Source organism: Mauremys reevesii, linkage group 1 (assembly GCF_016161935.1).
Source record: "Mauremys reevesii isolate NIE-2019 linkage group 1, ASM1616193v1, whole genome shotgun sequence".
Taxonomy (NCBI): Eukaryota; Metazoa; Chordata; order Testudines; family Geoemydidae; genus Mauremys; species Mauremys reevesii.
Window position 1 is genome coordinate 240,455,583 of NC_052623.1, and position 21,278 is coordinate 240,476,860.

A 21,278-nucleotide genomic window follows, 5' to 3' on the forward strand; every position below is an offset into this window, starting at 1 on the left:
AAAAGCTAAAAGTTCCCTTTGGGCGCCGAGTGAAATAGTCGTTTGGCCCTACATGTGTGTCTTCTGTTTTGGAGGAGGAGAAGTGTTTGATCCTAAGCCTATTGAAGTTGATTGGTGGGGGAGGGAACTCCCATTGACTTTAATGGGCTGCGGATGAGGCTCTGAGAGTGGTGGGTTTCCTACGCTTGTACATGAAATTGGAAACTGATCAGATTTGAATAAACACTTTTTTTCAAACTTTCTACAAAAATCTAGTCAATATTAAAAGAGTTCTTATAGGAAGAATACTGTTGGTGTAAAAGTTTTATGATGCAGGTGTATGGAATTTGGAAATCTTAATGTAACAGATGAAGTAGAAAACTCTAGCTGAACCATTTGTCAGTATAACTTACGTTTTTAACTGTCAGTGTCTTCATTGGAAACCCCCCTATTTCAGGGACTATAAAGTTTACATTTAAAAAAAAAACAAAAAAACCCACTTATTTTAAACTGGAAAAAAAAATGGCTGAGCTATTTTCCTTGAAGTTCATTGTTTAAATTAAGAGTGGTGGTGTAGCTATGCTGGTCTCAGAATATAAGAAACACCAGCTTTCAAGGGAGTATCTTTTTTTTTTTTTTTTTTTTTAATTATTATTAAATTGAACCAACTTCTGTTGGTGGAAGGTACAAGCTTTTGAACTACAGAGTTCTTCAGGTCTGGAAAGTTCCTTTCCCTTGACCTGAAGAAGAATTCTCTGTAGTTCAAAATCTTGTACCTTCCACCAGAAGTTGGTCCAATAAAAGATGTTACCTTATCTACCTTCTCTTTGAAATAAGAGTGTTTTTAAATTTTGGTATAGCTCAGTTATGCAGTTTTTTTGCCTCCTTTTGGAGAGGTAGGGAGATATAAAGGACTGACACATGCACATTTGCTCATCACAAATGATGTTTTCTCATGGTTTCTCAAGTAAAAGTCCAAATGAATACAGAAAGAACTAAGGATTTTGTTTCTTTTGATTTGATCAGTACAGAGCCAAAGGTGGGGCTGGTGCTTTATCATTAGCTTGGCGATGAAACTAATGTCAAAATATGGCAGCTCTGCCTTTCAATTTAATGGGAACTGAACATTGGACTCTGGATGTCTCTTTAACATTCCACAACAGGAAAAAAGTGTTAACCTTAACTTTAAATTTCCTGGGGCTTGTAGGTTTGTTGCAACTTTATCAATATTTAAACAATGCTATTGTATTTTTTTAAAAGTGGCACTTTACATTGCACTTAAGCAAAATAAATATTTCCAAAGTGATGTGAGAGGTGAACTTTATCTTAAAGGGACACACAGTTAACTTAAAGTCACATTTGTGCTTGAATTATTTTATGTGGTATTATTACAAATATCTTCTAGGATCAAGATAAGTAAGAGATGAGACTTTTTTCCCCCCAGTTTTTCCCCCTCACTTTGTGTATTTGGCACTTTGTGACTGTGAAGAATGTTTACCTTACCTTATACAAACAGTCATTTCCCTCTCATTTGTGTTGGTTGTTCACACAGCAACAGGGAAGAGAAAAAAACACTTTAAAATGGGAAAACATACATAAAACTGTAAAAGTTGGTAGGGGGCACCAGGAGCAGGTGTAATACCTGAAACTAATTTAAATTATTAGAAATTAAATTATTTTTTATAATTTAAATTATTAGAAATTATTTTTTAAAAGTTGGCTAGATTTCAAGCTGTCTGTACCCCTTGTAACTAGAACTGAGGCTCTCTTACTTTTTTCCCCTCATTCAGAACAAGTGCTCAATACAGCACAATAGCTTAAGCTTTCAATTTTGGTTAGTATTAACAAGAACTGAGTGATATTTTGTTAACTGGAAAATAAAAGGATCTGAAAGGTAATGCTGGTATTTCTTCCTGAATCATTGTACCCATGACGCATTTAGATTTCTGAGAAAAAACATTGTTTGCACTTTCCATGGATATAGCATGCCTCTGTTTTAGTATTCTGTAGTGATAGATAATGCATATAATATTTACAGAAACATAGCAGTTTGTATACAAAAGTAATGTGCTCACTTATACTGTCACTGAACCTTTAATAAACTCAGAAGGTAAGGTCCCCTGGGAAGGAAATCTAAGTTCAGGAGAGCTGGAAGTTTCTCAAGGAGACAATAGTAAAGGCACAGCAGCAAACTATCTCATTGCAATGGAAAGATAGGAAGAGTAGTAAGAAACCAATATGGCTCCTTCAGGAGCTCTTTAAAGATCTGAAAATCAAAAAGAAATCTTACAAAAAGTGGAAACATGGATAAATTGCTAAGAGAGTACGAAAGTATAGCACAAGGATTGGCAACTTTTGGCACCCGGTTCTCCAGAGTAAGAACCCTGGCGGGCTGGGACGGTTTGTTTTCCTGCCCCAACCGCGGATTCGGCCGATCGTGGCTCCCACTGGTCACTGTTTGCCGCTCCAGGCCAATGGGGGCTGCGAGAAGCCACTGCCAGCACATCCCTCTGGCCGTGCAGCTTCCCGCTGCCCCCATTGGCCTGGAGCGGTGAACTGCGGCCAGTGGGATCCGTGATTGGCCGAATCTGCGGACACAGCAGGTAAACACACTGGCCCGGCCCGCCAGGGTGTTTACCCTGGTGAGCTGCGTGCCAAAGGTTGCCGATCCCTGGTATAGCACAAGCATGTAGGGACAAAATCAAAAAGACTAAGAACAAAATGAATGACACCTAGCAAGTGACATAAAGGTAAGAAGAAGAGGGCTGGAGTAATTAAGTCAATGGGAGAGCTCTCTCCTGTCAGCTTAGAGCAGCTACACTAGAGAGCTTACAGTGGCTCAGCTGTACTGATCATCTGCGCTGCTGTAAGCTCCCTAGTGTAGCCATAGTTTAAGTTTTTCAAAGTTTAGTATCAAAATGTCTTCAATTACTGGTTATTCTAGTTTTCGTGTTTCAGGCTGCTTAGTGGTAGAAAATAGACTTCTTGTCCCCAATGCTAAATGTTAGGCTCTTGAATTCATTCTTAAATCTATTCTTCCTCCTTCATTGGTGTAAATTTAGGGATTGCAAATGTTTGTAAACTGTTTATTTACATCTGTCTAGTTTGTGTGTTGTTGTCACAGTATTGGACATGGTTCATGGATGTTTCCTGAAAATATCCATGGTGTGAAGATGAAATGCCTGATTTGATTGTTCACAAAGTGGCTACACTTAAGGTAAATTAGACCCAGAAAAACCATGGGTTGCATATTTCTGGAACCCTGGTGTTGATGAAAATGCAACCACTGAACTTCTGATCTGGGACTGTGTCCAAATTACAGTTATCCATAGGGCAAAGAAAACAGGACTGCCACTTGCAACTGATGTTCTTTAGAAAACAACATTATATGCTTAAGATTATGGAGGCAGAGTCTAGCAGCTGGAGCAGAGGAATGAAAATCTAAATTCCTGGGTCTATTCTACACTTTGCTGTTGGTTTGCTGTATAACCTTGATCATGTAATTTATCTTCTGTGCCTCAGTTTGCCTATCTGTAAAAAGGGGTGGCTAATACCTGACTCAGGGATGTGGAGTCTTGCTTAATTTTTAAAAGAATTTTGAGATCATTTGTTAAGTGGAGTTGTAGGTCAAAGTCTGCCATGTTTAATTTAAAGATTTTTTTTTCTCTCTCTTTTCAGGATTCCTACAGGAAACAAGTAGTAATTGATGGAGAAACCTGTCTCTTGGATATTCTTGATACAGCAGGTCAAGAAGAGTACAGTGCAATGAGGGACCAATACATGAGAACAGGGGAGGGATTCCTATGTGTATTTGCCATAAATAATACAAAGTCATTTGAAGATATTCACCATTATAGGTAAGCATTTTTTTTAAAGTTAAATTATAATCTTGGTGACTCTCAAAAGAGAGAGAAAAGCTTGCTTGCACTCCCTCATACCAAAAGATGGGTTTGTTTTCTACAGTTTAGTTAGTTGTGGAATAATATATTACTCCTGGGGAATTCTGCACCAAAAAATTAAAAATTCTGCATATTTTATTTGTCAAAATAACATAATATAATCATGCCAGTTTCAGTTATTTTAGTAATTTACTTCAAAATACCTGTCAGCAAGTATGTCTGTAACAATACAGACCAAAAAAAGGATTCTGGTGGTGGTGGTATTTATTTTTTGACACATAGATTCCGGACTTAGGCATATTGAAACAGAACGTTGAGTGATTCATTTGCACTACAATACAGAAATGTATTTCCCACACCCCTCAGAAGCAGTGCAAAGTCGTGGGGGAGTCAAGGGTAACAGAGTAGCTGAGGGAGAGGGAAGGATCCTGGAGTGATCGTGGAGGGTTGTTGGGTGTGGGTGGGAGAAGTATGGAACAAGTTGGTTTTTTTTAGGGGAGGGATTGTTAGGGAGTTGGGGAGCCTCCCATGTGCAGACCCTGGCTGATCCCAAGTTTTTCCCATTCAGTCAGGCACATCTGTCTCTGCCCCCACCTATCCCCAGGTCTCTGCAGCCCCCTCCCCATCCCCATGTGGTCTTGCACCCCCACCCCCATTCAACCCCTGGCTCAGTGCTGTCACCTCACTAGCTTCAGTGCTTGTGCCCCAGTTCCCACCCCCCACTTGCTATTCTGAACCCCAGTCTGTGACCCCCACAGCAGCCCCATGTGTTCCACTCTTTGTCCTAACCTGGCTCCATGGGCAGGATGCTGTGATGAACTTCTACTCCTGTGGGAATTCTGAATTTTCTTCCCCCGCAGAAAATGAATTCTGCACATGTGCAGCGGTGCAGGATTCATGTCTGGCACAGAATTTTTTTTACCACAGAAAATATTTTCTGCCTGAGAAGTGCTGCAGTTCTGCCTTTTGCCCACCAGAGGCCGCTGTGGTGCCAGAACAGCCAGTTGTGTCCATGCTGCTGGCTCTTCTGGCTCCATTCTCGGGCAGAATGTATTTTCTGTGTGGTTTAAAAAAAAAATAAAAAAATTCTGTGCCAGACATGAATTCTGCACATGTACAGTGGTGCAGAATCCCCCCAGGAGTAAATATTACAAGCAGGGTTTCAAAGCTGCTATTGCAGTTGATAGGCCATTAAATATATACTAATCAATCCTTTAGTCACTCAGCCACAATATTTCCAATTTGCTACTTACGCTTGGAGCATTACGCAGGGTTTTGAGTAGGTAGAAGGGGGATGGCTGAAGCCTCCTGGAAGGTCAAGAAGTTGGGCAACTTTGAAAGGTAAATAAAATGTAAAACTGGAAATTAGGAGATTTCAACGTTAACATCCTGTTGAGATGAATGGAGGTGATTTGTATCTCTTGGGCAAATCCCACTCTGAGGCCATAGCAGACCCTCTTGGAGTTAAAGTGGAGTAGTTGTGCTCTGCGTGAAGTATGAAAAGAAATGGTGATCCATGGCGTGAACCAAAAAACCCATCTCTGGGGCTCTTATCTGTCACTGTATAGCACAGGAGCGGGCAAACTTTTTGGCCTGAGGGCTGCATTGGGTTTCAGAAATTGTATTGAGGGCCAGTTAGGGGAGGGGTCGTGGCCTGGCCCCACCTCCTATCTGCTCCTCCCCGGTACCCCTGCCCCATCCACACACACCTGCTCCCTGACCGCTCCTGGATCCCCCCTGCCCCATCCAATCCCTCCTTTCATTCCTGTCTGCCCCCCCAGGACTCCTGCCCCTGTTCCCCCCTGAACCCTAGCTACACCCCCGCCCCCTGAACTCCCCTGCCTTCTATCCAACCCACTCTGCTCCGTGCCCCCTTACCGTGCTGCCTGGAGCACTAGTAGCTGGTGATGCTACAGCCACGCCGCCTAGCTGGAGCCGGGCCATGCCACCACTGCCGCCACGCAGCACAGAGCACCGGGTCAGGCCGGGCTCTGCAGCTGCGCTGCTCCAGGAGCTCACAGCCCCGCTGTCCAGAGCACTGCGCCGGTGGCAGAGCGAGTGAGCTGAGGCTGCAGGGGAGGGGGGAAAGCAGAGGAGGGGCCAGGAGCTTGGGGGCTGGGCAGGACGGTCCCGCGGGCTGGATGTGGCCCGTGGGCCATAGTTTGCCCACCCCTGGTATAGCAGGACATATGGATGGAGCCTAGGGGTCTTAGGTTTTTCAAATTAGACACCAAATTTTATGTATACTTTGAAAATCTTAGCCCTAGTTATCTATTATGACTTAATATGATATGTATATGACTTTCCTGATTATAGTGGCTATTTATGTATTAAAAACCTTTAAAAAGTTGCCCATGCCATAAATATATTACAAAATATAAAGAACAACTTTTTCCAATAGTGACACAAACAAAGATCCATGCTGCTAATATAAGGATAATTAAAATAAACACAAATTAGGGTAACTATTCGTCTGTACCCTGAAGAAAAAGATTAACAGATTTGGACTTTGGACCAAGGAAACATGAGCGGGGCTCACTTCCAAATTCAGGACCATTTCCAGAGAACACCTTGCGAGGCGCCCCCTTCCATTTCGAGTGAGGATCTTCAGCTCTCATGCCTCCATCTTCCATTGATCTTAACTGTGGGAATTTGGCATCAGAGAGTGGCAGTCTCAACTAGAGTTCCCTTTAATTTTACCTACGCACGTGCGGAATGAATTTTATTCATGTGGTGGGGTGGGTCTGAGAGGTGTGGGGGGGGGGAGGGCCCTCAGGGCTGGGGCAGAGGATTGGGGTGCAGGGGGTGAGGGCTCCGAGGTGGGGCTGGGGATGAGGGGCTCAGGGTTGGGGGGTGTGGGGGGGGGCGAGTGTCCAGCTGGGGGTGCAGGCTCTGGGGTGGGGCTGGAGAGGAGGGGTTTGGGGTGTAGGCTGCCCAGGGGTTATAGTGTGGAGAGAGGACTCCCCCCAGCTCTCTCTCTCTCCACAGCAGCACCTGGGCTGGGGGGAGAGGGACGCTTCTCCCCTGGGCATGGCAGGTCTGTGCCGGGGATGAGTTGGAGCCAAGGGAGGGGCTCCTCTCCTTCGAGCGCGGCAAGGCCGGGGCAGGTCTGTGTTGGGGCCGGGGGAGGGGCGCCTCTCCCTGCCACGGCCCTGAGCCCCTGTGTGGGGCTTAATAGGCAGCTGCACGGCCATGCAGTTTAGTGGGAACTTAAGTCTCAACGCTTTTGTGACTTAATAAATTATCACCACCTGGAATTCAACCTGGGAACATACTGGAAGCCAATGCAGATCCCAGAGCACTAGAGTAATGTGCTCCCAATGTGAAACAAGGCCATCACATTCTAAGTTCACCTCTTGTACTAGATTCATTTTAATAATTGCCTCTATTTAGTCCCACATACAGTGCATTAAGCAACCTAATCTTGTGGTTTGTATAACTAGCAAGCCCATATTGGGGGAGAGGGGAGGCAAGGCACATGGGGGAAAAAATATAGGGCTGTCAAGCGATTAAAAAAATTAATCGTGATTAATCGCGCTGTTAAACAACAATAAAATACCATTTATTTTAAATATTTTTGGATGTTTACTACATTTTCAAATATAGTACACCTCTAACCCGATATAACGCGACCCAATATAACACACATTCAGATATAACGTGGTAAAGCAGTGCTCCGGGGGCTGGGCGCGGGGCTACACACTCCGGTGGATCAAAGCAAGTTCGATATAACGCTGTTTCACCTATAACACGGTAAGATTTTTTGGCTCCCAAGGACAGCGTTATATCGAGGTAGAGGTGTAATTTCAATTACAACAGAGAATACAAAGTGTATCGTGCTCACTTTATATTTATTTTTTATTACAAATACTTGCACTGTAAAAAAACACACAAATTATTTTTCAATTCATCTCATACAATTACTGTAGTGTAATCTCTTTATCATGAAAGTTGAACTTACAAATGTAGAATTATGTAAAAAAACCAACAACCCTGCATTCAAAAATAAAACAATTTGGAACTTTTTAGAGCAGGCCTGCACAACTCGTAAAGCACCGAGGGCCATATTACTCCAAAGAAAACAGCTGAGGGCTGACCCTTCTCTCCCCCCGCCCCCAGCGCCGCCAAGCCCCCCCCCGAAACACAACACCCTCCCCTAGCACCGCCCGCTCCGCAGAAACAAACCCTCCTTTCCCAGCGCTGCCCCACCGAAACAGCAGTATTGAACCTTGGTAATATGTTATAGCACCTCCAGACAGCTGCAACCCTTGGAGAGGGGATGGGAGCCAGACCAGATCAATAGAACAGGTCAGCCACTGACTCCTCGCTCACCTCCTCAGCGCGCGCCCCTCCCCCCCGACTCGCCTACTCAGCCCCCGCCACTGCCTGCCCGCTCGTCTACTCAGCCCCCCCGCTACTGCCCACCCGCTCACCTCCTCACCCCCCACCACTGCCCACCCGCCTCTTCAGCCCCCCTCCCTCACCCACCACTTGCCTACTCACCCCCCACGGGCCGCACAGTGAGCCCACCTACTCACCCCATGCGGGCCGCATGTTGTGCAGGCCTGCTTTAGAGCCTGCAAGTCCACTCAGTCCTACATTGTGTTCAGCCAATCACTCAGACAAACAAGGTTGGTTACAATTTGCAGGAGATAATGCTGCCCACTTCTTGTTCACAATGTCACCTGAAAGTGAGAACTGGCATTTGCATGGCACTGATGTAGCTGTCGTTGCAACATATTTACGTGCCAGATGCGCTAAAGATTCATATGTCCCTTCATGCTTCAACCACCAATCCAGAGGACTTCCTGTGTGGTTATAGCAAACTTATTTTTATTCTTGCTTTAACAGTAAAAGGAACATAGTGTTATTTTTGTCCAGCTTTCCGTATTTTGAGTTATACGGTATGGCTTTTAAACCCTTCTTGCAGAGAGCACAACTGTAATTATGTAAGAAATCTCCTTGTTATACAACCTCTCCCCACAGAACATTAAGGGTTGAATTCTGGCATTAGTACTGTTATGTTCACACATTAGTGAATGAGCTTGTGAACTGATAACATGGCTACACTTGCAAATTTGCAGCGCTGCAGCAGGGTGTGAAAACACACCCTCTCCAGCGCTGCAAATTGCGGCGCTGCAAAGCGCCAGTGTGGTCAAAGCCCCAGCGCTGGGAGCGCGGCTCCCAGCGCTGTACGTTATTCCCCACAGGGAGGTGGAGTACGGACAGCGCTGGGAGAGCTCTCTCCCAGCGCTGGCGCTTTGACTACACTTAGCAGCGCTTTGAAGTGCAAGTGTAGCCATAGCCTAAGATTGAAGATTCACAGAACTAAATACCTAGAAAGATAAGAAACCATAGCTATGTTAATTAAGGAGTAAACTTCCAGACTCTGTGGGTGGGAAACAAATTAAATTAGTGACTGGCATTATCTATGGAGATTCTTTCAGCAACATCATTGTCCTGCCAAATAGTTTTAATCCAGTATTTGAAAGATGCATTCTAAATAGTATTTGAAAGAGGGATCCGCTTACTAAAGAGAGTCTCTCAGAGAAACATAAATCAATGATGTAAAGAGACAAATCTTAAAATCGCCCCCTCTAGCATAGATGTCAGCAGTACTGATCTTAATACATGCCAGCTATTGTGGGTTTTTTAATAGTATTTTATTGGTTTAAAAAAGCTGAGATAGTATGTTCAAAAGGATGTCAGGCAGTATAATCAAGTCAGCAAAAAAGCTGTACAATAAAACATTGATCTTAATTCTTGAGAACCTTGCATGTTTTCTAAATGTGGGAAGATAGTAAATTGAGACACTAATGTTGTGTCTACGCTTATGGCGTTATGTAGAGTACAGACTGCATGCACAGCTAGTACAGATATAAATAGCAGTATAGATGGTGGGGCATTGCTTAGGCGAGTGGAGTACACACACGCCAGAACATTAGGGTCTGTACCGTATACAGTTCTTTACATGCCCAAGCAATGCGTCCCACATCTGCAGTGTTATTGTTAGTGTAGTGTCCTGCTGCTGGAGCCTTTTCCTGCCACAGTGAAAGGCTTGGGCAGCGGGGAAAGATTCTGGTGAATGCTGTGCTGTGCACGGGGCGGCAGGAAAGTCTCGGCGAGGGGGTGGTACTGTAGAGAGAGGCTCTGGTGGGTGTGGTGTGGTGCAGGGCAGCATGGAAAGTGTTGGCAGGGGAGTGGATGGGTGCCACTTGCAGGGTGGAGGAAAAAGGCTCTGCCTGGGCAACGGGGAAAGGCTCTGGCAGGGAGGGTGGGGTGGACGCTTTGCTCAGGGCTTCAGGGAAGGACTCCCCGTGCCTCTCCCCTCCAGACCCTTTAACTGCCACACGTATCTACACGTCAGCATGGACACAGCCTGCTTTTCACTGCAGTGTGTAGTTGTGTGTACCCTACATGCCACCGCAAGTGTAGGCAAGCCCTTAGAAGAGGAGCAAATCAACCATGCCTCTGATGCCAGCCTTGGAAACAAATTACTTGCTCACATTGCCTGGCCAAGAAGAGGAGTGGGAAGGAGGGGACAGTTTCCTCATAAACCTTGCCATTGCTCACAAAAGTCATCACACCTCATTTACAGTTAAGAACCCTAGTAAATAGGACCTTGACACACATTTGGAGATCTTTTCCTACCAAATAATCGAGTTTTGATTCTGCTGTTTTGTTAATCTCTTCAGGTAGAGAGCTCAAATATTGTAAAATTAAGGTAGACTTTTATGGCTTCACTATTGCTCTACTCCACCAGACAGGAGTAGGAGTTTTGGCTAAATGGGACAAAGTCCCTGGGGAATAAAACAAGAACACTACCTGAGCCTGATTCTCATCCACACAAAGGCCCTTTATGCTGCTCTGACAGTGTGAAAGGACACTAAAATGGGGATAAAAGTAAAGCAGGTGTAGTGTAAATGGAATCAGGACTCATGTAATTTTAGCTCTCGGAGTCCCACTGCTATCAATGATAACCATGAGACCAATATTTATGCTCTCCTTTTAAGTTGAAATGCTAAATCTGGGGGGAAAGGCAGTAGTATCTCCTAGTTTTAACTGTTGTTGAAAAGTTTCAAATGTACATGCCATATAAAAGGAAACTATGATGTAGTGTTGACCCATTTGGAAATAATAGAAATGTCTAACTGCATTTTGTTTCCTCCCCTAAAATTCCACTGTATTAACACTACTAAAAGTATTGAAATGAAATCTCTCCATTTTATTTTAGGGAACAAATAAAAAGAGTTAAAGATTCTGAAGATGTCCCCATGGTGCTAGTAGGAAACAAATGTGACTTACCTTCCAGAACAGTAGATACAAAACAAGCTCAGGACTTAGCACGAAGTTATGGAATTCCTTTCATTGAAACATCAGCAAAAACAAGACAGGTAAAGTTCAAAACAAAAACACACAAGCAGAATTTCAAGAACTGAATCTTGAAAGTACCAGAGCATTCAAAACTCCAGCAACTGCCAAATTTTGGTATTAATGCGTATTTCTCTAGAGGAAAATTTGTGGTGTTTTGCCATTCTTTGGACTCCCAGACAACTGGTTCTCATTCACTGATCAATGGTGCATTGCAATAGTTCAGACTTAGGGAATGAGACCCGGGGCCTCCGTTGCATTCAGCTACTAAGCAATAGCATATTTCTTCAAGTTTTACTTGATTTTTTTTAGTAGTTTGAGAGTCTGTTTCACTTTATAAAAATAAATAAATAACAGGGAGTGAAAGACATGAATCACTTTCTTAGTGAAAGTGTTCAGCAGTCAGACAATTAACCAGAGTTCTGAGTTCTCGTTCTTGGCTAGGAAAAAGTGTAATTTCTGCTTAGAATCAGAATAGGGCTATTGAAGGAAAGAAGCTGTCTCAAAGGGGAATGTTGTTGCACACTGCCCAGGTGGTGGATTCATGCCTACACCAGTGGGTAGAACTCATTTGGAAATCCATGTATAAATTATGCATTTTACACATCCACAGAATGTCCGGATTAATGCAAATTATGCTGTTTTGCCACTACTACCCAGTTTTCTGACCATCTTTAACCTAATAGACTAACTCTCACAGCCTCTAAATAGAGAGTAAAAGTCACTGAGAAGAAAATTCAGGAGTTCTAAATTGGATGTGCAGTAATATTTGGAGCATAAACCTATGTCAAGGAAGATTCCAAAGTCATAAAACTTTAGGACTAGAGGGTAAACTAGAAGTGTCTTAAATAAGCCAAGTGGCATACAAACTGGCTGAATAACTATAAATGTTACAGTGTTTCTGTCTGGGAGGTCCTGCATGTGTCTCATTAACAAGACACTATGTAGGACAAAAATGGAAAAATTAGGAAATAAACAGCAAACAAATACTGCTTTGGACTATTAATTCTGTACTATCATTTAGTGTTGTAATTTTTTGTTTAACTTTCTTAAACAATGATCTTTGTTATAGAAATCTACCTCCCCTTTCCCTTTCCAAGATAGCTTTTATAGAACCCATTGCTAACATATTTGAAATTACTTCTTAGGAATACATTTCAAAACAGAAACATAATTAATGTACCTATTCTTTGATTTCTTTTCGTGCTTATCCGATTTTCTTTTCATGCTTGCCTGATACAAAATTGCTTGTTCAATCACCATTCAAAAGTCTGTGCAGTTTTATCTTTGCTTAAAATTTAGTTTAAGAATTGTCACAAATCTATTTGGTATTTGATTTTTTTTACCTCTTAATAGGAGACTTTTAAAGAGCTTATGCCCAACCTTCATGTAGATTTTAAAAGGCAGTATACTAGCCTGATTAAACACAGATGAAATTATCATCTTTTCCATTGTCACATTTGAAAATCTTGGTCAGATACTACTGATTTTTGGGTGCTTACATTTTGAGTATTCATGTGAGATGTTTTAAAGAGGCCCTGAGCATAAATCCTTGGGGAAATAAGGCTTCTGTAAAGGTGTCTTGAATTTGAAGCACAGAAATTTAGGATGCAAAATAGCTAGTCACTCTTGAAAATCTTGCCTTCTAGGAATTGAATCATTAGATTTTTATTTTTATTTTTGGTAAATCAACAATATCATTATAGATTCAGTACCTTTTTATGGAACCACAATGATGTGCTCTCAAACACAGAAAATATTGTAAAAAGGGAACTGGATGAAGAACATTGTCTTTAATTTTACCAAGATGCTACCTTTAATGATTGTGTGTGTGTGAGAGAAAGAGGGGGAGAGAGACATTCTCTCTCAAAATAACTCTTTTAAAATGAGGGGTGTCAAACATATAGCCTGTAGGCCACATCTAGCCCACATGAAATATTCAGACTGTATAGAAGTTAAGCTTTCATTTAGGAGAGATTTTTAGGCCTAGTGGTTGCAAAGACTACCTTTCAAACATGAACAGACTGTAAGTGATGAAGTGATGTCTTTTAGAGGCTGCGGAAAGCCTGAAACAATGAGGTAGAAATGTTCTACCCCTCTCTTAATCTCATTGGTGCATTTGCTCTAAAAGTCAGTGATGATGCTTCAACATTAACTAATTGCTGACTATTTTAGCAGATAGAATGAGGGAAGAGGCTGAATGTGAAGCCCTAGGGGAGCTGGGAGCTTCTGAAGGGAAAAAATGAGGAGTGGAGCAGAGAGGGGAGAGACAAAGGGTTTGTCCATGCACAGTTTTTGTTGCGGCAGCAGGTATAAACCTTTATGGTGATATAACATTGTCCATACTAGGGGGTTGCATTAATTCTCCACTTTAGTTTTTGGTACCAGTTTAGTTTAAATCAGTACAAATACTATATAGAGATGGCCAGAGAGCGAGAAGGAGAGATTTTTTTTGAAAGGAGGGTAGGGAAGAGCAGGAATAATGGTGATAAAGGTGTGCATATTTTTTCAAAGTGATATTGAATGTGACAATAAGGTACTTAACAAAAAACTGAAGATTTAGTTACTGCAGAAAGGTCACATTCTCTATTTTTGTGCCAACTTCACATTAAAATCAGCAGGAGTTCTGCAGGAGGATTGGCTCCATAATTTATATCCTTGTTCATGGACCATAATTAAAAAAAAATTGGCCTTCTGTATCAAATAAATCTGACATCCATAAATAACATAACTAACATCTTGACGTCTGTATTTAGTTTTCTGTGTGTTTGTCTTACCTCGTAGAATCAATTCAGCCTTGGCATATGAGGAAGCGGCTCCTAGTGAAATCAAAAGGAGTTGCACCTCTTTAAACGAGGGATGATTTTTGTTTAAGGCTAGATTTTGCAACCATTGCAAGTACTTTTTTACCTTTTATAGGAGATGCACAAAGAGTAACTTCAGGACTGAGCCCAAAATGTGTTTGAACCTAGGGTTGTACGTTTTCCTTCTGTGTTACTTAATTTCTCTTCCAACTCCCATAATAGTATTTGATTAAAAGGAGAGTGTGGGTGAGGGTGTATGTATGGGTGAGAATTCCTTGAATTGTAACACTAGCCACAAAAGGCTTGATTTATTGTGGGGAATGCATATTTAGACACATTTTGAAAACGTTTTATTGGAGAGTTGATATAAATGACTGACTACTCATTTTTTTATTTTAACTGTCTGTTGTATGAACACATAAGTCCCACATAGATGAACTCCCAGTATGAGCCGGGGTTCAAGTGAAGTAAGTGGTGCTCCATTTACAGGACTCCACTTGTGCAGTTCTCACTGTCAGGTTAGGGCTGTAGAAATAAAAAAACTTAAATATAAAAAATTGTTACTTGAACCAACTTGCTATTTGCAGATATCATGCCAAAGATCTATGTAAAATAATGGTACCTTATTTATGTAAAGTGTGCAGCCATTATATTTTATTATGAGGGACTGGTAGCATGACCTATTAAGGTTGCCCCACACTTCCCTTAAGGCCCTGTTTTCAGTTGCTTGTAATTTTTTCCAACTTCAACTATTCAGCTAAGATTTTCCATGCCTGGTGTCTGTCTCAGGTTGGTGTTTTTTGAGGGGAAATTTCAGCCAAGTAGTTCAGACATTTCTGAGAATAAGGCTAGGGCAAAATACATTGTTTTGCTCATGTCTTTATATATATATATTTAAAAAAAAGTCTAGTGAGCATATATTTGTAAAGCTCAAAACACCCCATGCTTTGGAGTAGGGACTTGAAATTTGGGAGATGGTGGCCTTTGTGTCAGTGATATTCCTGGAATGGCGCCTAAGATTCCTGAGTCTTGCCATTCCTTTGCTGTCAGCACATATCTGGGAAATCCACTGGCAAAAGGGGTATCTCATTGCCCTCTACTGCTGGTCCACAAAGAAGATGACGACATCATACTACCGCTAAGTGGCAGATGTCTGTGTGGTGGATCTAAAGGTTCCAACTCTGCTTATGACCCATATAGGTGCCAGGGTATACATGCCATATTTTTTGTTTAATTTGCTTTTTTAAAAAAACCTTGGAAATCACACACAACAAAACATCAAAACGCTATTAAAAGAACACGATTAAGGCTGCAAAGTCAAACACTCATACATTAGGAGATTGCAGAATTAAGGTTGCCTGTGGAACCTTAATTTGTCCCCCTGGTGTGTATGCATTTTGAGAAAATCTTTAATTACATGATCACGTATTCTATTTTTCCCAAAGGCCCCATGCCTTACTCAGTGCGCAGGATGGATGGTTGTTACTTAATTAATAGCTGTTTAATATTTTGTTTTATCTTCATTGTTAAATTTGTGGCCCTGGGCCTTATTTGCTATACACGTCTGAAGATCAAATTATTTATTTTCTCATGGGCTTCTTATGGCACTCGTCACTATACCATCTGAGTGCTTCACAAATATTTATGAATTTTACAATACACCTGTAAAATGAGGGTGCATTATTTATCACCATATTACAGATAAGCAGCTGTGGCCTAGAGAGATTAAGATCAAAAGTACTCACTAATTCTTTCAGTTTGCAGGGTGGGTGATTTAAATTAGTGATTCAAATCACCAGTTTGAACCGTGATTTAAATCCACAAACAGGAAACCAGTTAAATAGTTGATTTTAATCTTGGTCTGCATTTGTTCTTTCTAGTTATTTTTCTGAAGAAAAATTGATGGTCATCTGTTGGTAACCATTAAAACATGTTGATTTACAACTACGTAGAGCCTTTACACTATTTTTTTTTCTTTGTGTTAGCCAGGAGGATACACTGTATCTATATGTATATATTTAAGCATTTATATAGCTTAACTGACACTCAGATTCTCAATTTTTACATTTTTTATTACGTTGGAAAATGGTGAATGGTTAATTTTTTACTTGTGTTTTGTGTCAAGATCTACTTGGATGGACATTAAAAAAAATTAATTAAATAAAACTACCTTAAATGTGCTGGATACATAAACTTTTTCTTATTAAAGTATTTTGCATTTAAAATTGATTTATTTAAACAAAGGAGATATATGTAGTTAATTAATTGAACAGATTGTTTTCAGTCATGTCCTTCAAGATTTTAGAATTAGTAGTGCTCACACCCTATCATACATTGTTTTATTCATACACTGGAAGAGAGAAAACAAGCTTTGTTGCTTTTTCAACTCCCAGTTGATGTTTTTAACTTTGAATGAACTAGTAATTGAACTGAATAACTGACATGATGAAAATAGTCTCTCTGCACCTACAGAAGAGGCTGCTGGTGTCGGAAGCTGACTAAGCACTTCAGCAAACTCTGATTCCAAGTGCTTAGCCAGTGACTTCCATCAATTCATTGGTTTTACTTTCTTTCAAACTTGGCAGCAAACATGTACTATTTTAATATTTTTTGTTAAATGATTTTATTAAGTGAAGGCCTAAAGCTAGGTTGTTAATTTCAAATTTAATTTTAAATAGGTTTATTTTTTAAAAATAAACTTGTATTTATTTTAAATTAAAAATATCCAGTTTAAATAAAAATCCAATTTTTAGGTTTTTTTAAAAATTAATTTTTATTCACCCTGGACTAGATGTTCTTTTTAAGTATTATTTGCAAAAGGACAATATATGAATATACTGCAGGCGTTCTGGCCTATGTTCAAATAGCCTTTTATTTTTGTAAATAGTCACATTTTAAACTAGCCATCTGGCTATGTACGAGGAGTCTTCAACAGCATCTCAAGTACACTGTGCTGCAAGGTCTTGTGTGTCATGGGCCTTTAACGTTTTTAAAGTAGACCAGTACTCTACAGACATATGAACTTCTCCATTAAAGAGCATGTAATTAATATATTTAATTTTGTAATTGCTTAAAGAAAAGTGTTGACATACTGAAAAGGGCTATTCTTTTTACTTTCTGATGGTGCCACTATGACCTTGAATTACCATCAATTTATTAACTTTATGAAGTGAGCCTAAAAGAGAAACAGTAATGCAAAGGCTTTTTTAAAAAAGTATTAGTTGCTTTTTTTAAACATCTCACTGTGGTGACTGACTCTTTAAAAATTGTCCCTTGTGTAGATTGTCACACTAGTTAAAATAGCAAATATCTCTTGTTAAAAGATGTTCTTTCTAGTATGACTCCTGTTAACTAGAGTCCTAATGTTATGTTCTTGGTGGTGGTTGTAGCAACTTCTTTTCTCTCTGCATCGCTAACGCAAAATCACACCTCCTGTTATTGGTGATGGGGACATTGGCATTATGAAGTCAAATTAAGGCGCATTGTCTTATTTCTGATATCACAGCTACAGAATCAAATTTCATATTTCTTCTGCAAAACAGTAAACCCTAAGTGTCTTGATTTCTGCACAGCATGTGTTCTGGCACACTGCAGCCGATCACTATTTAGTCTCTCTGTGTGAATAAGATCCCCCCCCCCCCCCCGACCTCCCAGGAAAACATGAAAATATGAGCTTTACTTGGCTTACATTTTTTGTAAATGTTCTTCTACAGACTACTAGATTTTTAAATATAAGAATTGTCAGGCCGTCAGTATTTTGTGGATATGAATTTAAGCTCCCCCTCTTCTGAAGAGGGTAGATTTTATTTCTTGAGCTTAATTTTATTTTATTTATCCATAAACAAACAAACAAAAGTACAGTGTGTTTCATCTTCAGGATCAGATGGTTGTTGTTCAGAGAAACCTTCAGATAGCAAACTCTGACTTTGAATGATTAATTTTAAATGTGATCTCCTGTGGCATCGTATATAGCAAATTAGAGTTAATAGCAATATCAGTAAATATTAGATGATTTATTTTTGTTTCCTGGGATTCTCTCTGATCTCAGTTGCGCACACACAGTGCATAGATATGCTTTTAGACAATTTAATCATTCTTACATAAAGGTTGTAAAAATGTAATTATAAAAATTATAGGGGCAGACTGTGTGCATTAGCCAAAGTAGATTGAAGTTGAGGTAAACCGATGTAATGTGTTCTTCTCAACTCAAGTTAAACCTGTTTATGGAAAGCAGATGCCCTGATCCTTGGAGCTGGAAGAGCTGTGATCAGCGCAGGACCTGAGGAGGTAGGTAGAGCTGCAGCTGATTGGCTCTGCCAAATTTAAAGGCTCACCCAAAATGGTTGGCTCCAGGAGAGGGTAAACAAAAAGGTGGCTTACCTGTTTGTTTACCCAGTCCTGGGGCCAGACATTTTGGGCTCCAGTGCCGTAGATTTCAGTAGAACTTTCTGCGGGCCTTTAAATTTGGCAGAGCCAATCACCTGCAGTTCTCTGAAATAGCCATTTGGCAACTTTGGGTTGCTGAGACACCTTTCTGTCTTTCAACTGGTTAGTTATCTCAGGTTTTCTCCCAGTTTTTCTTTTATTGTTGAAGAGATGGCGTATTCTCACAATCTCTTACAGCTCTGTGTTTAGGGCAGAGTGGGTGGGTGCTATAGAGTTGTCTGTTGTGGCTGTGCTACTCAGATTGCCCTCATGATAGGGGATTCCTTTTCTGGCTGATGTGGCCTGCTTTACAGCATCTGCACCACCATGTTGCAAAGGTACCATAGCAATTGCCTGGATCTGGCTCAGACAGTGTAGACTAGAGCTGCTTTTTGTGGTAACTTATGAACTTTTCATCCTACAATCTGTAACAGAACTTGCTATTTCTCTGCTTTGGAGAAATAACTTACGAGCGATAATATGCATGTTATTTCTGGTGTGGTGTAAATTGTTGACTCATTATTTTAGAAACAGAACATTTAATTCAAGGCACATTATTTTAAAGGGAGACTCTGTGTTTCATCCAGATATATTCTTCTGATAAAATTAGGGCTAACAGTATTTGTACCTTGGCTGGCAAATGAGTTCCATTTACAAAACCCAACCCAACCCAACCCAACCTGCACTCCTTCCCCACCCCACCAAACAAACACCACCACCAACCTGTGGTCACTTAAAAAATTTAACAATACAGCATTGAGTTAAATATTGCCCATATGAGTAGATGTTTCTTTGTATCTGTTCTTGAAATATGTAGCATAACCTTCCCTGATGTAAAGCTCTCATGTAGAGATCTACATGAGGGCAAATCTTGCTGCTTTAAAGAGTAGACAGTAGCTACCCACTTGACCAAAGAATGCAAAGGCCCCAAATTAGAGGTGTAGATCTGCCTGCCTAAATAATTCCAAAAGACTGGAATAGGTGACTGAGGAACCTTAAATAAAAACATGCTCCCTTCTTAGTTCTAAAGCTACTGTACTTACATTGTGCATTAAAACATTCACAATCCTAATATAATATGCAACTTTATCTGAGCAATAAATAATGTTGATAACTCCCTCATCCCCCCCCAACAAATTGGTCCATATCCTGTTTTGGCAAATTTCTGTCTTCCTACAAAAAGGTTGAAGGGCTTTAAGCACAAAGCAGCATAGTGGCTTTGCATCACCCAGATCCTACTTCTTGATTTTTAAGTCTGCCTCTAACTTGTTCTTGTTATAATAACAGTTATCAAGCCAAACTTACCACTCTCTAAAGATGTTTTTAAAAAAAAGCATAAATGACACGTTTTCCCTAGCAAAATTGGGTATAGAAATAAGTCTTAAAACTAACCTTTAAAACAAGACAGGGATAACTCCAGTATAGAGCATCAATTAAAGAACATGGAGCCACGGGATCTGTCTGTGACAGTATAGACATGGTGCTCCTCCCTTCCTCTGATAGGCAGGCTCTTGCTTTCCGTCTGCAGACTGAACATGAACACAGCCCTTAGAATTACTTGTGCTCCATATACCTACATTTCTCAAGTAAAGCTCATACTTTCAGTGTTTTTTCTGCGATGGCTGTCCCAATACATCAGATTTTGTCAATAAAGCAGATTTTAAGGAGTTGTGTTTTACAATGCAGAGAGTGGAGGATGCTTTTTATACATTGGTGCGAGAGATTCGACAGTACAGAGTGAAAAAAATCAGCAAAGAAGAAAAGACTCCAGGGTGCGTGAAAATTAAAAAATGTCTTGTAATGTAACAGGGTAAGTTTTGTAATAGGGTAAGTTTTGCAAATTAATTTTGGGCAGAAAAGCTGATAATCAGTTTCACGTAAATCAGATATCTTATGGCTTCTCAGTAGTAATTATATAATTTCAAAATATTAAGTACAAAATTAATCAAACTTCTATTTTCCTTTATTAACATTTAGTTTTGAGCTTTGGTTTCCTAGCAATAGAGTATTTTTTAAACAATACCTTACTAGCTATTGGTCTGTTCTGTTTTGTGATTTTTGACAAATGGGTAGGAGGAGCTCCATACTCTGACCTTGGGAAGAGAGAAAGCTATGAGAAATGAAGAAAAGATAACATTCAAGACATAGCATGTCATCAAGAAGTAATGCATTCAGTCTGTTTCTAGCACTGTTTTACCAGACCCTCAAAAGAGCTCCCTGTACAAATTTCCATTCCATTAGTTCTGTTGCTCTAGGTGCAGCAGTGCAGATCTTGGGTGATTCCTCTTCACTCACTTGACAGGCTGGATGATGACCACTCACTGTCCACGCTCTAGAACCCCACCTTTGTCTTTGCCAGTTTGATTTTTGTCTCACTCAGAACAACATGCATGAAGGTAGTGGAGTTGGACTGTCATTTGGGTTCAAAGCCGTGAAAGCTAAGGAAAAAGAGAAACTCCACCCCAACTGTGGCTCTTGGCAGTTGTGCTTTGCCATTGGGATCATGAGCATTTTATCTTATCCGAGGAGGGAAAAAAATCCACAATCTCATTGGAATGAGTTAGTGGTTGAAGTGATGGCTATGAAAGACAAAACCAAGCTGCATAGGAGTTCTCTCCAAAATATTGGCATAATGAGATAGTGGCTGAGGGCAGTTCCTCTGGCTGTGACTGACAAAGACAGTCCATTCAGTTCATGTACAGGGGAAAGAAGCCTTCCCTTGGATAGCCGTGGGCTTAGGTGGAAGTAGTACTTGAAGACTTCCTGAGGAAAGGGATGTCAGTGAGTTCCCCAGTTCCTT

General features: G+C 40.7%; 1 protein-coding gene across 5 annotated transcripts in view; it reads left to right on the plus strand.

Moving 5' to 3' along the window:
* KRAS (KRAS proto-oncogene, GTPase) overlaps positions 1-21,278 on the plus strand; it is a 97,235-nt gene that overhangs the window by 65,192 nt on the left and 10,765 nt on the right. For 2 of the 5 annotated variants that reach the window (XR_005599886.1, XM_039542850.1), the window contains exons 3-5: positions 3,658-3,836; positions 11,113-11,272; positions 20,165-20,250. Coding sequence is in view for 4 of the 5 variants with exons in the window: in XM_039542850.1 (XP_039398784.1) it covers positions 3,658-3,836; positions 11,113-11,272; positions 20,165-20,250 (425 nt within the window). In the remaining variant the exon portion in view is untranslated. Of the gene's footprint in view, positions 1-3,657; positions 3,837-11,112; positions 11,273-20,164; positions 20,289-21,278 lie in introns of all 5 variants that reach the window. The other 3 variants (XM_039542872.1, XM_039542863.1, XM_039542842.1) reach the window with 2 other exon arrangements.